This window comes from Mya arenaria, chromosome 5 (assembly GCF_026914265.1).
Source record: "Mya arenaria isolate MELC-2E11 chromosome 5, ASM2691426v1".
Taxonomy (NCBI): domain Eukaryota; kingdom Metazoa; phylum Mollusca; class Bivalvia; order Myida; family Myidae; genus Mya; species Mya arenaria.
Window position 1 is genome coordinate 7,495,084 of NC_069126.1, and position 15,945 is coordinate 7,511,028.

General features: G+C 35.5%; 1 protein-coding gene across 1 annotated transcript; it reads right to left on the reverse strand.

Moving 5' to 3' along the window:
- Nucleotides 1–2,905: 2,905 nt before the first annotated feature.
- Nucleotides 2,906–6,364, reverse strand: LOC128234911 (uncharacterized). The gene is made up of 2 exons (XM_052949531.1): nucleotides 5,889–6,364; nucleotides 2,906–4,896 (listed from the first exon to the last, which is right to left on the reverse strand). Exons 1-2 carry the CDS (start codon nucleotides 6,224–6,226, stop codon nucleotides 3,507–3,509), a joined length of 1,728 nt encoding a protein of 575 aa, XP_052805491.1. The 5' UTR covers nucleotides 6,227–6,364; the 3' UTR covers nucleotides 2,906–3,506.
- Nucleotides 6,365–15,945: the final 9,581 nt, after the last annotated feature.

A 15,945-nucleotide genomic window follows, 5' to 3' on the forward strand; every position in this document is an offset into this window, starting at 1 on the left:
AATGGCATTATTTTGCAACTGAAGAAAAATAATATAGGCCATACCGTAGGTGTAAACAATGTAATTTAACCATTTCAGCCACCATTTTGCTTATAGCGCACTAGCTGTACCTATTTATATAACAATAAGTTTTCTTCATAATTCCAAAAGATTAGGGAAAAATGTACAGTAAAGATGTTGAATGTATGGACTATTTTCTTGTTATTTATAAGAAAAATCGCATGAGAAGTTATGAACTGGGTGTTCCCATAGGTTCATGCCCCCGAAGGTGTACCCAGCTCAATTTCTTGTGTACGGGCTGTTACTTTCTCTTGTATGGACAGATTTTAAAATAACTTGCCACAAGTGCACCATATAAAGACGCTGTGTTCCTACATTCAAGTTTAAGGTTACACTTTGACTAAGTGTTTGAATACTATAGAATGCTGCATATAGGTCTTAGAGTATAGGTGGTTGTATCTGAGCTGTATGGCTTAAGTATGGACAAAGTTTATGATAACCAGCCACATGTTTTTGACATACCAAGAAGATGTGTTGTGTGCCAGACCCATGTCCCTACCTCACATACTATGACAGTTCTTGTTTATCTTCCATTTCAGTTGTTTGTTAAAATTTCATGAATGATCTTCCTTTATATTTGAATTTCAATACTTATTTTAAGTGAACACACATTTCAGATACGAGTGAAGATGAGGGCGCTGCTGATAATGAACTTGAAGAAGATATGTAGGATTGTGAAGGTAAACTAATAGACTATTTGTAAACTCATTATTTTAGGATCATTATGACATAAGGTTTGAGATAGCCAAGCACCAAATGCTTGTGGTCAGGCACAGCAAATAAGGGCTTTGGTTGTATTCACTAAGCATCTTGTTGACATTTTAGATCACAAAGCACCAAATGCCTAGGTACATGCAAAGCAGCCAGGGGCGGGGGCTGTATTCACTAAGCATCTTCTTTAATGACCATTATGACATAAGGTTTTATATCACCAAACACCAATTGCCTGTGTTCAGGCACAGCAAATAGAGGCTTTGGCTGTATTCACTAAGCACCTTGTTTAATGACCATTGTGACATATGGGTTTAGATCACCAAACACCAAATGCCTGTTTCCAGGTAGGTACAGCAACCATGGGCTGGGGCTGTATTCACTAGGCATCTTGTTTAATGACAATGAGTTACAGCAAAGTTTCTGAAAAGTTTGAAAAAGTGTTTTTTTCTATCTCAAATAGTTGTATGTAGTTATATTTTTGGAGATTATTATTTATTTATTTTAATTTATGTTATTATTTAATTGGTTAAAATTACTACATAATTAAATGAGTCATGCAACAACAAAGACTTCTTGGTTTTATTGTCCCTTGAATTAATTCTCAATTTTCCCTTTCACACAATCGCTAGCATTAGTTAATCGGCAACGTCCGGTACGTAACATTCCAATTTTTACATGAATCTGATTTTTTTTTTGTAATTTATTTGGTGTAACTAATGAAACTGCATAACTCTGATCATATGTCGACCTGAAAACTCGATTTTTGATGAAAATTTTCGATGTAACCGATGTAACCGGTTGTAACCAATGTAACCGCGTAACCCGCTATTTCAGATAGAAAAAAACAACACTTTTTCGAAACTGTGCTGTAACTCATTGTTACTAATGTAACTGCATAACTCTGATCATATGTCAAACTGAAAACTCGATATTTTGTGGTTGAACTTTGACTTTGTTTTTAGTGTATGTAATATGTTCTATTTATTTGGCTGTAACCCATGTAACTATAGCGTGAGAAGGGTTACAAAATTCGAAGCTCTCATTTTATGGGCCGATTTTGGGCGCTAATTGATCTCTTCTGTGATAGCTCTAGTTTTTATTAACTTTATTTAATATACATTCTTTTATGTTAATAATATCAATACACTTTTTTTAGTAAATAAGACAAAAAATGACTAAAGCTATGTATCATGAATTCCGGCGCAGAGTACAAAGTGCTTATGACGGGCTTATGCTTGAATAGTGCTATAATTTTGCTATATGAAACTTGCTCAAGATATGTGTCTATGAAATCTAGATTGTGTCTGATTATATATTGTTCGTATCAGGACAAAAAGATTGTGACAAGGTCAAATATTGGAAAACCTTTGTTACACTTAAGGCCAGATTTCCTATCCAAATAGCACTGAATCAAAGCATGGCAATCAAAGCATTATGCCAACTCAGTCCATGGATTAATTCCCATCTATATACATATAGGTTAAGAATATGAATTGTTTGTGATTTGATACTACCGGTACTTGCTGATCATGCTGGATCTATTTGGTCTTATCTTGTCCGCCGCTCACCTTGGAGATTTTGGGCTTGATACTTCTATCAAAATAGCACTGAATCAAAGCATGGTTAAACCATATCAGCCCATTGGCTACTTTCCAAACCATATGTAGGTTTTTCAGATGAATAGTTTGTGATTTAAATATATTTGTTGAACATACTGGGTCTATTTGGTCTTATTTCTTTGTTTTCATTTTCACGGCATTGGATAATGCCTTGGTGCATACACACCTTTGGGGTCTAAATAAGTGGTCCTTATAATGCCATATGGCTCTCAGTGGGTTTACTAGTTCTTTATTAATCTTTGTTCAGTCAGAAATTGGCCTTATTTAAGGGTAAGAGTGGTCTGGTCGCCTCTCATCCAAGATGTTAAGGGATTAAATACCCACCAGGGGGACTTTCTCATGGCCTCCCAAAATGGGCATCAATCTTGGTTTCTACCCAGAACATGGACTCAAGCATGATTAACTTGAGTCTAAGCATTTTGCATACGCAGCAGCAACAACCTTGGCAAGTGAACAATTAAAAATGGGAAAAAAGAATAAATCTTAACATTACTCTGGAAAGTATCTTTTAATTTACAACAGTTTATAGTTTATGTCACAAAGAATTGTTCTTGTGTTGTCATTTGATACATTTGTTTATAATTTAACAACTTTATGAAAATTGATAAAATCAGTCTTGATGATTAGGTAATTTGATGATTTATAGAAATAATTACCATGAATGTTGCTTAAGAAAATGTACAATTTGCAGTGCTTTATATTTGAAATGTCAAATCACAAGTTATCAGGCCTGTTGAAAAGTGTATGAAACAATATATTTCATGATGGCAAGTAAATAACATTTCTATAAATAGAATTGCTATGATTTTACACACTAAAGGAGTATATACATGAAAGTATTTCAATATCTTGTGGTTGAAACAAATGTAATTGACCTTTAATGCATTTATTACAAAGCAAACATGGTTATGTTTATTCAATAGAGTTGTGCACAAAAATACTATTTCAAGAAACTTAGTATTTAACATAACTGTTTTGTACATGTATTAGGGTCTTTGTCAAAGATTATACAAACATATTAATGATACAAAATTACAGATGCCAATCAAAAACACTTTTCACAACTTGTTAATGTTCATCTTTATTCACTCTATATCCTTGATTAACCACTAATTATTCCTGTAGTTCCATCACCAGAATGTCATTTTGTTCTCCCCCTACGATGAGCCTACCAGTGTGGGTGCTGTGCAAAACTGCCCTTGGTTTGTTGATGCCATCTCCCTCCCTGACCAGTGTGGCCAGCTTCTTCCTGCCTTCATGGTCAATCTGCACCACTGTATGGGATTTATGTGAGCACACAAACACATGTCCAGCCACACTCACATGTACTCTGCAAGGCCAGTGAAAGTCAGGGTCATTCAGTGTAGCCAGAATGTTGCCTGATATGTCAAAGGTGACAATCTTGTTTTTGCTGGAAGCTGGAACGTATAACTTGCTGCCATCTGTGCTCAAGGCAAATGCTTTCACTGTACATTTCCCAGATGTGTCCTCGTATATTTTGTTGACCAGGCTTCCATCTGTTGTGTATAGATACAGGGCGGTAAGGGAGCCCACATACAGCTTGCCCTCATGGTGCTTGATGGAGATACATAAATGGTCAACTGAGAGCTTCCTGGTCATCTTGATGGTGTCAGCAGACACAGTGAGAAAGTTGATCTCATGCCTGTCAGTCACATTGTCAACAGCTACAGCCACTTGATGGTCTGAGATGTGGCAGATGTCTTCTGGAGACTCAGGGATATCACAGTAGGATGTCAGCTTGTATTTACTGTCTAATACCTTTACTCTGAGATTGTAAAAGTCCGCCAAAACAATCTCTCCACCTGGAAGTTCTGTCATACCAGTAATATAACAAGTCAATTTGTCTTTCTTTATATTCACTGCATATGTTTTCTTTTCCTTCAACTTGAAAACCTTGGATTTAATAGAGGACTGATGGATTTTTCCACTTGATTGTTGAAACTGTGGATCAGAATACACCTGGATGTTTCCTAGTGCCTTCAAGTCAGACAGCAATTGTTGAGCGCGTGTGTCAGGCTGGAAAGTGATGGTTGCCTCTTGTTTGTTTTCTATCTCATGGAGAAGTCTGTTGGCCTCTTCCATCGTGTCCTTGCATTTCTTAAAGCCAATGTAGGAGCTGGACTCCTTGCCCTGGGCTTGGACTGTGTCCAGTAAGGCCTTAAGTTGGTCATGTAGCAGGTCACAGTGGTCAATGTCCTTCTGTAATGACCCATCAAGGTCAGCCAGGACACTGTCAATCTGTTCCACTGTCATTTTCTCCAGCTCATCAAGCATCTCGTTCAGTGATGACCTCAGATTCTTGATCTGTGTCAGTATGGACTTGCCTGATGTATTGAGGGAGTTCTGATTTTTCTTTCTGGCCTCATTTACCTGGTTCAATCTGTCTGTTACCTTGGTAACATTGGCTGGAAGCTGCTTGAAATTGGCCATCTTATGTATGCCCTTGGCCAGATCAGATATCAAGCTGATGCTTCTGCACATCCTGTTTAAGGTATTAAATAGAGTGAATGAATTCACTAGTTCTTGTTTATTATGTTTCATTACATGTTGACCCTAAAAATGGATTTGCATATACAGGCATATTTGATACTGGTCATGTTATTTTTCTATGTGTATTTCTTAGGGATGGCAACGAGTAGTGAAATTGGTACTCGAATACTCAAACAATCTTCCGATTGAGTACTCGGGTACTCGATTACTCAGAAAACTTTAATTGATTTTCTGGACAGACAAATTCATGTTTTTATATATTGGCCATTTTCATCTATCAATAAGTCCGTCACTTTGTAATTTACATTAACAGAAAAAAAAGATTAATTATTGTAATCTGCGATGTAGACTTTGCGAGCTGCATAATTAACACTACAATCTACTGCAATATATGTTCAGTTGTTTAATCTACAAAATATTATTTCTAACAGACAATTTTTCATACTGTTGTTAACATTATTGATATTCATAATTTCAAATTAAAAATATCCACCAATGAATTGGGATGATCATTGCAATAAACGCCCATTAATGACTGCTGTGCATAGTTCCCTCGTTAATGTGCATTGCTTGTTGAAAACTAATTGGTAAACAATATAATTGTGAAGGAGATAGACCGCTATCAAAACATCGTTAATTGATTTCAGTGTGAATTGCAATTTAGGGCCCTTTGTTGAAAGTTTGTACACCCTCACAACAACTGTCATTTAATTTTAGGGGTCAGTTGTGTACACAAAGGGGCTAAGAGGGACCGTACAGTGTCTTGTTGGTAACGCACGAGGACTGTTACATCGTCATGTTTTTGGCGAATTTTAAATATTTATTTCGAGCACTCGAGTAGTGAACTAGTACTCGGGTACTCGGATGATCGATCGAGTACTCGAGTACTCGGGTACTCGTTGCCATCCCTAGTATTTGTATTTCTTTATGCATACAATAAAATAATATGAACTTGTTATTATAAAGGGTACTCTTATCCCTCACCTGTGGTTCAGTGACACACAGAGGTGACAACAGAGCTCATCATGATCCTCACACAGCAGTTCTATGACCTTCGGAGGGTGAAGGGCGCACGCTACCAGGGCATCACCTTGCCCCACCCACATGTCCACATCCTTACGGCCCAATACAACATGATGCTTAAGTAGTTTGGCATGGAAGGTCAGGCACGTGTCACAGTAATATTTAGAGCAGTCCCCACAGAAATACTCGGCCTCTATGTTGAGATTGTCATCTTTGCACACAGAACAGGAAAAGTCGTGAATCTCATCACCTGCATTTGACACAGAATCTTTCCATGATGTCCCATGTTTTGAAGCCATTGTGATTAATGTAGATGGTGTATCCACTTTTCTTTGGAACGTTTAAATCCTTTTAAGATTTGTTAACATTTATCAGCATGTTGTGATCTCATCGCCAATGGAGATCTGAATAGTTTCTATCCCATAAGTCTTTGCTTATTCAATTCTCAACCAGGAAGTTTAAACCCCTCATGAAACAAATACAAAATGTGTGGGTTTTGTGCAGGGCGGTTATAACTTAATACAGAAATAGAAGGCATTAGAATCGTGTTTCACCAAGTCCTTATAATGAAGTAAGGTGCAGTGTTAATATCGTGGCAGATAGATCAATGCAAAATTGATTCAAAAGCAAATTGAAATATCTAACATGTATTCAAGTGAATGTTTTTTGAATGGGTAAATTTAAGCTCAACTGAATCCTGTCACTTCCAATACAATGAAACAGGTTTAAGTCTGCTAAAATGATATTGTCATTATGGAATATTGAAGGTAATTCCTGCAAGGCTGGATTTCCATAATTTTGACACATTTCCTTTGTTTAGACACAAACTAATTGTTAATATTGTTCATAACAGTTCAATTTGTGGCTTAAAGTCTGCGTAACGTTTTGACGTAGGACCCGGTCAAACAGTGATGTGTGTTAAAAAGTGAAGTGCAATCACTATTTGATTTAACGTTCATATAGACAAAACAAACACAAAACATGCCAGCAAACCAATACAAATGGCATAACCTAGCATGACACATGTTTTATTTTAACTGGGTGAGTAACAATTCACGCTGTCCATGCAAATCTGGGAAACATTGCTGGCAAACCAACACCACCTTATTTGACAGATGCACAATTCATGAACAAATAGTTGGCATGGCCACCAGCCTGGGTAAAAACACTGATGATAAACATTATGTTGCCTACAAAAACGATATCAGACCTGTAGCCACTCTTTCTGCGGCCTGAATCCATAACCTGTTGAATTTATAAATTTCCGTTTGTATTTCATGAAACAATGAATAAAATAAGGAAGCCTTTACATATTGGCTGAATATTACTCCACAGTATAAATAATTTGGATTTGTATATACTTAAACATGTTTTAGCAAGGGCCTCCTTGAGCATATTTTAATAAAAATATTACCCGACGTCAAATGAATGCACCCTATCCTGCCAATAAGTATCGTAATTGTGCTAGCCAGTAGTATCAACCCAACTCCTATTGAATTCTGCATATATTATCAATCTATGAAAAGCTGACCGTAATTATTTCTCTTGTTATGGCACTTCACATTCTTACTTGCAGATATTTTTATGTCATTACCACCAATGACTATAACTTATGACTGAGAGCATAACAAAACCTGTTTCCATTACTTGCCCAAGTCCAGATCAAGTGAGACGGCTTGTGCTTCACCAGCTAATGGTGATGGTGTATTCAGGTGTATTCAAAACAGGCAGACATGATATATATTATTATTAACATTGTCAATAAAACATTCATAGTATATATTTATACAAATTATCCTTTAGCATTGGGGGTGATTATTTATTGGAAATTGAAGAAATCAATATTGTAAACAGATTATCACTATCGGATGGTGCTGAACCTTTACATAGCTATAATTTAATCAGAGTTATGGAAAACAAATTGGGGTAATTGTCACTTGTTATAGTGAATGGGTCTGTTTATGCCTGTTCTGAACAATGAACAAGGAAATCGCATATTTATATTCTTTTTTTCTAATTTGATGATTTATTTAAAGCCGCTTGCTTTATCATATGAATAATCCTTAATAATTATTTCTGAATGTATATTAGATGGAAACTTTTTATTCCTATTTGAAACCTTGCATCATTGCTATCTACCCCCAGACTGGAGCGGACGAGCTAGGAGTGTTACACGAGTCCCTCGGCAGCCTGCGTCAATGTTTTTTCCCCGCCGACACTCACCAGGACACTCTGGACACGATCGAACAGGGCATATCTACGCTCCTTGAGAGACTGCCCTCCTTACATAACTCAAGCAGCAGTAGCTCCGGACATTTGGTGAGAATGTGTTCTCAGTCTTTTAAAGTTTGCTTAGTAAAAAAAAAATATTTGAATTTTCTTAAATATCTTAAAATGATTTTTATATGTATAATTTTGTACATAGAAAATTATCTTTTTTTTATTAAAGTATGCAGTAATTTTCGGCAAAAGTTATGTTTCATGAATGTCGTATCTAAATTCAAGCATGCATTAATATCTAATAAAAAACTTTTTGTAGGGCGGGTATGACCAGCATGTGTCTCGGAAGCTGAATTTTGACGGCATGGGTGATATACGCCGCTCCCGATCACTGCCATCCCAGGTAGTAGACAAACAAGTGAGTGCCCCACCCGTGTGTCACTGGGTTTGTATAGAAACCTAACCGCTCCCCTCCCCCTGTAGAACCACCACAGATGGTATGAACTTGATTGATTTCATTTCCTCTATTTTGTTTTAAAAATATCTGAATTCTGGCTTAACTTCTATTCACTTAAGTTATTACAATTATATGACAGTATTGATCAACATACATAATAACTGGCCCTAGCTTTTGTTATTCATATCTCATAGTAGCATCTCTATTGTCATGAAATCATTAGGGGTATCCCATTTAAACATATAGCTCCCGAGAGGAAGGTGCTTTTAAATTATCTCCCCCTCCTCCAACAGAAGCAAATTCACCTTTTGGGGTTAAAATTAGCAAAAAAGTCACCCACCCATATACTTAGAAAATATTTGCCGTCCCCCTGTGGTTTATGTGTTGTACTGGACTAATCCTTAAAAAATATAATTTTTGAAATAAATCTGTGGCAAACACGAGAGGTCATACTTCAACTTTTAACTCTGAAATGATGTGTTCCTTTGCTGAACCTTAAATTTGTCATATAAAAGTACAGGCTTATTCCAGTTTCATTTTTATTAGCTTGTCTATTCAAAGAATAAGAAAGCTATTCTACACAACCTGGCTGCGGCTACGTCAGTGTTGGCGGCCGTGGCTGCGTTACACCCTGGTTCGGGATTTGCAAGTCCAGCAAATACACCATGAATTGCATTGAAACTTAAAATATCTATTTCCAACTATCCAACCTATTTAATTAATGGCGTTAGATAATGTTTTTTTAATATAATGCAAATCATGGGCCTTTATTATTCGCCTCAGAAATTCTAGTTACACATTTGCAAATATTTACAGCAACTTTTTGATGTCTTGCATTGAGACTTTATACAATACTCGTCAATTAAACATGCTTAGATAATCAAGTTGGATAACTCTTTCTCCCAACTCAAATAAGTAGATCCAAAATTTTAACCACGGGCAAAGATTAAACAAGTACCCGTATGGTACTCCTTTTAAATGGTCATCACATTGTAATACCTCCCTTGTTGAAGGCTGATGTATGTAGCATCATATAAACCTTGTCTTGTGGCAATATTTGGCGTTTTATTTACCTCCAACTTTGTTTCGGCCATGTTTATTGTTCGTTTGTAACGATATACGTCATTTAATGTGAATAAATGACTTTTTTTTTCAATTTCCATCCTGGTTTGTCAATTACTCGAAACAAATGAACTCAACTCATACTTTTAAGAGAGTACTCATAAAATTATTTCTCGCTTCAAATGTCACCATAAAAAAGTGTTCACGCACCTTTCAAGAAATAATGCTTCACTCTCCTCAGAACTATTTAAAGACCGATTTGACTACTATTATAATCTGAGTCAATGCGTGCATATCCATGACAACCACGAATTATTACATATCCATACGCATTTATTTTCACTACGCACAAAAGAGTTCCAGCAAAAACTGCATTTTCACTGAATTTTGTTTAACTGAGGTGGGAGAAAAAGCATCTACCATAGCTCGTGTAAGACAGGTTCATCCCAACCCTCGCGCAGGCTTTTTTGCGGAAACTCGGTAAACCTTGTTTCTGCGAACCAACCTACGCTCCGGTCAGGATGAATCTTACACTCTCAGCCATGGTTGAGGTTTTGCACTTAATCTTATTTTACAGTGATCCATGCATGTGGAAGAAAAGTCGAGTGCACCGTCTCTGTGACAGCTCTTGTTTATTCTGCATTTTGTGATCATACAAGGCCTAGTTAGCTCATCTATATTTGTTCTGTCATAGTCTGATGTTAAAAAGAAATATCTATAGGGTTATATATATATATATATATATATATATATATATATATATATAAATTACAGTTATAAATAAACTTATACAAGAAAAAACACGATTTTAAAGTCGCGTTTGATCGGCCGTGCCAGTACAGATACCATTTCAAAGCGCTTGACCCCGAGTTCTGCACTGTGAAAGAAGAGGTGAGGGAATGCTGAGAGTGATGAAAATTTCATGAACGTTTTATATCTTCATCACTGAATGTCCTTTATTGGATTCTTATTTAACTAGTTTTTAACTAGTTTTTGTTTTTAAAAAAAGGCGTTCAGGTAATGTGATCGTCGTGGTATTGCAAATAGTTAAAACCATCCAAATTTTTATAATGAATCATGGTAGTACGCCAGAGACAATAGTGAAAATGTGTTTGTAAAGCACATCTTGCTAGTCTTGAATGGCTTTAAAATTATCGAGTTATGCCCCTTGGATTAAAAAAAACACATCCATGACACATCCATGACACATCCATGACACAACCACAACACATCCTCAATACAAACACAAAAACGACACACATCCACAACACACATCCACAACACATCCACAACACACCCATGACACATCCACAACATATCCACAACACATCCATGACACATCCACAACACATCCACAACACAGCCATGACATATCCACGATACATCCATGACACAGCCACAACACATACACAACAAATACACAACACATACACAGTACAAACACAAGACATCCACAACACACCCATAACACATCCACAACACATACAAGAGACAAACACACACAACACATCCACAACACATACTAAACACATACACAACACATACTAAACACATCCACAGCACATACACAACACATCCACAACACATACACAACACATACACAACACATCCACATCACATCCATAAAACTTCTACAACACATCCACAACACAAACACAACACATCCACATCCATAAAACTTCTACAACACATCCACAACACATCCACAACACAAACACAACACATCCACAACACATACACAACACATACACAACACATCCACATCACATCCATAAAACTTCTACAACACATACACAACGCAAACACAACACATCCACGTCACAAACAAATCCACATCACAAACACAACACATCCATATCACAAACACAACACAGCCACGACACAAACACAACACAGCCACGACACAAACACAACACACATCCACAACACAAAAACATTAATGCAGAATATTAGAAAATGTCTTATAATAGCACTTTGTTTTTTTTAATTCCTTCAGCAATGAAACACATTTTTTCAAATATTGACAAATATTCTAGAAACACAGCTATTGATATCATATAATTCTTACATTTCAGATTTCCAATGAGGAAACCATTATACCGGGGTGGGAGGGGAAAATTGTGGCCTGGATAGAGCCAGACACTGGCCAATGATTTCACTTCATGTATAGAATGACATTAAGAATGGGATTATACCTAATCCATACATACTTATTACCTCACCTGTTAACTTATTTTACTTTTTACTGATTATTGATTTTGGACTGAAACTGTTGATATCAGATCCAAACATTTAATATTGGAATATGAACTGTTACTGTTGAACTGGAACTGTTAATATAAGACTAAAACTGTTAGTATTTCACTTGAACTGTTTATGTCTAACTGAAACTGTATATATCGGTCTTAAAATGTTAATATTGATCTGAAAGTGTTAATATTGTGAACTGATGTGATTGGTTAATATTGAACTTAAACTTAAACTGGTAATATCTGGTGTGAGCTGTTACAAATGAACTTAAACTGGTAATATCTGGTGTGGGCTGTTACAAATGAACTTAAACTTGTAATATCTGGTGTGAGCTGTTACAAATGAACTTAAACTTGTAATATCTGGTGTGAGCTGTTACAAATGAACTTAAACTTGTAATATCTGGTGTGAGCTGTTACAAATGAACTTAAACTGGTAATATCTGGTGTGAGCTGTTACAAATGAACTTAAACTGGTAATATCTGGTGTGAGCTGCTACAAATAAACTTAAACTGGTAATATCTGGTTTGAGCTGTTACAAATAAACTTAAACTGGTTATATCTGGTGTGAGCTGTTACAAATGAAGTCAAACTGGTTATATCTGGTGTGAGCTGTTACAAATGAACTTAAACTGGTAATATCTGGTGTGAGCTGTTACAAATGAACTTAAACTGGTAATATCTGGTGTGAGCTGTTACAAATGAACTTAAACTGGTAATATCTGGTGTGAGCTGTTACAAATGAACATAAACTGGTAATATCTGGTGTGAGCTGTTACAAATGAACATAAACTTAAAATTTTATTTAAGGTTGTTTTTGGCTAATTGAAAAAGCTACTTAAGCCTGTTAAGGGTACATAAGAGTGAGATCATCATTAACTAAATAAATGTCACAAACTAATTTAAGCAAATCTCTATGGAAATCCGAGCAGCTGCAGACAAAATTTCATTTCTTCCGGGAACACTTTCCATCATGATTATGGGAAATATTTTTGACAGACAATAGTTTTGTGTAGAAATCTTTCGCATTTTCTAATATTCCCAAAAAGATTGATGCATAATGACGTTTTTTTCATTCCACATTATGCCAGAGGGCAATAAAAAATAGAGCAAATTATTTGACTTTAGCCAGTTTTAGGGGAAAAAAGGTCCAGTAAAATAAACTCATGAAAAGTTCTTTGCAATGTTATCGTCTCCTTGTACATGTATTACTGCAAGTGGAAAAGCATCAAATGCATTTTGGAAACATGCCATCTAACAGTCAATCAATGTCAATAAATGAATTTGCATGCTATTTGTTTATTCAATGAAATTGAAAATATTTGTCAATTTAATTAAGTTAAAAACATTTTGTTAAATAAGCATTTGTCAATTAAATTGGGCTGAATATCATTTCTCAGTTAAACAAAATTGAATATCATTAATTTTGACAATTCAAATAAATTGAATATCAGTTATTAATTCAGCGAAATTGAACATGTTTTGTCCGCCGTCGTTGTCGTCATCATCATCATCATCATCATCATCATCATCATCATCATCATCATCATCATCATCATCATCCCCATAAACCTTACAACTTCTGAGTAATTTAGTTTACATATTAATCAACTATTATAAATGTGATTAAGAACCTAGATTCCTAAATGATTATTATCACTAGCGTATGGTCCCCCACCAAAAAAATAAAAATCGTCAAGTGTATTTCAATATAGAATAAAAAAACCCAAAACATTTCGGACTAGAAATTGTGCTGGGGCATTTGGCGGGGATTTTTTCATCAGTTTGCCCCTGCCAGGCGGGGTTTTTACCAAAGTTTGGCTGGACTGAAAGTCCCCGCTATTTCCCGGACATGGGTGGCCATGGTTACAATTGGCTGGTGTATAAACTTGCATTAAATCTTAATCTTTGAGAAATTTTGAAATTTTGAAGTTTATTACATTGAGGTTTAAAGCATCTGTGCACCAGATGATCAATTTGCAAGATTTTTTGTTGAAACCTGACATAAACTTGGTATTAATGTGTACAATGCATTGAAACTTACTTACTGAAGTACCACATAGTTTACAATTTATTTAAGTTTAGCAGTTGAAGCCTTCGTATCACAGTGGATACAACTCTGGATTGCAATTTTGGGCGACACGGGTTCGAACCCGGACTCCGACACAAATTTTGTTTCCATTTTGGTACTTTTTTACAATTAAGATATCAAAGCGTAACCCATTCTATTAAATAATTGACCTGAGATTCGTTACAGAAAAAAAACTTTTTTTGTGCCAATCTGGTGTACAGTCCCTTTAATGTTAGACTGTAAGCTGTTAATATCGAACTTAAGCTGTTTATATTTGACTCACTTTGGTAATAATGGACTTAAAACTGTTTATATTGGACCTTAGCTGTTGATAATAGACTTAAACTAATAATATTACATACCGGTATACACAATAATCTTACTAGTTAACACTTTTACAATGTTAACCAGTTCCATTATGAAATCATTTCAACTGTTTGTAAAGGAAATCTTGAAAACCTATTGTTTTTAACGAATCCCAACTTTAAAACATGTGACCAGTATTTTGTGTTTATACCAAAATAATTGATTTATGCCAATTTATGGCCAAAATTGTCAGTATGTATGGTACCAGAGAAACTATGAAGTCCCAGCTTTGAATCTGATAATATGTTAATGTGTGTATGGAAATGGGTTTTTTTATTAATTGTATCGAATGTAACAATTGTCCTTTAGTTTATGATTTCAATTAGCTTTGGTTGCTGATTGCATTCCCGTCAGAGCTGTTCAGTATTAAAAGTTGACATTCCAATGTTACTACAAAAACTTACCATTCCTACATGTCCTTTTCAAAATCTAGAATGTTTATGAAAAGTAACCTGGGCATTACGCATATTCCTATTGTTTCATTAAGTTATATCAAACATATTATAACATAATCATAACATAAAAATATTGTGGTGGAAAAAGGGTTGAGAACGAAGCAAATGTCCCTGCTTTCAAAGATATGAGCTTTTGGCCCACATTATCAAGGAGCGTAGGTCAAATATTGTGGGGGAAAAGGGTTGAGAACATAGCAAATGTCCCGGCTTTCAAAGATATGAGCTATGGGGCAACATTATCAAGGAGCGTAGATCAATTACTGTGAAACAAAATATTTAAAGCCTTTTGGCCCGTCGTGTGTTGATATCATATCAATATCAGTGTTGGATAAAAACATTTTCCTAGGAAAGTATTAGATGCTAGTTGATCTGTCCTTACATAACATGTTACAGTGTAAAATGGACTTCTCACTTCTTCTTCCTCAGGATGGTGTAAAATAGACTTGTTCTCACTTCTCCTTCCAACGCAATATTTCCACAAAGTATTTCATTCCAATGTACACATGCTTACAGTTGTAGTTTATTTAAAAACCTGTGATGTGCTTAATATTGTAAATGCAAGTTCTTCATAAAACCAAAGCTTTCTTTTTCACAACAGACCACACAATGTCCTGGTATTATCATTGCCTAATTGTTTTCATTACTTTATACATTTTTATCTAGGTCATGACAGTGTCGAGTGATATGATTTTCAATGCGGGTAATTTGTGTGGCTATTTAATGTTAGTTTATTTATTTTGAACAAAGGGTAGTTTCATTTCATAAAATTATTGTTGAGTTTTGAATACCTTTGAAAAAGATGAGTAATTGTCATGGACTTGCATGGTGTTGTCCTCGCTGGCATTGTAGCGCAAGGACTTTAACCTTGGCCATGCCACTTAAAACGTTTGAAGATATTTAAATGAAACTTGGTACACATGTTACCAGATACAATAGGCACCTTTGTAGCAATCGCATACCTATGGCTTAAAGTGACAGTCTTATTCAAAAGCAATGTCTACGCATGTATAACAAACATCAATTTTGACTGATAAACCTTTAACTACTTTCTAAATAATGCATTTATGGAAAAGGGTAATTACCGTTGAGTGCATCTTTCAATAATAATGGAGTATTGTCCCTTGTTTGACTGAAATA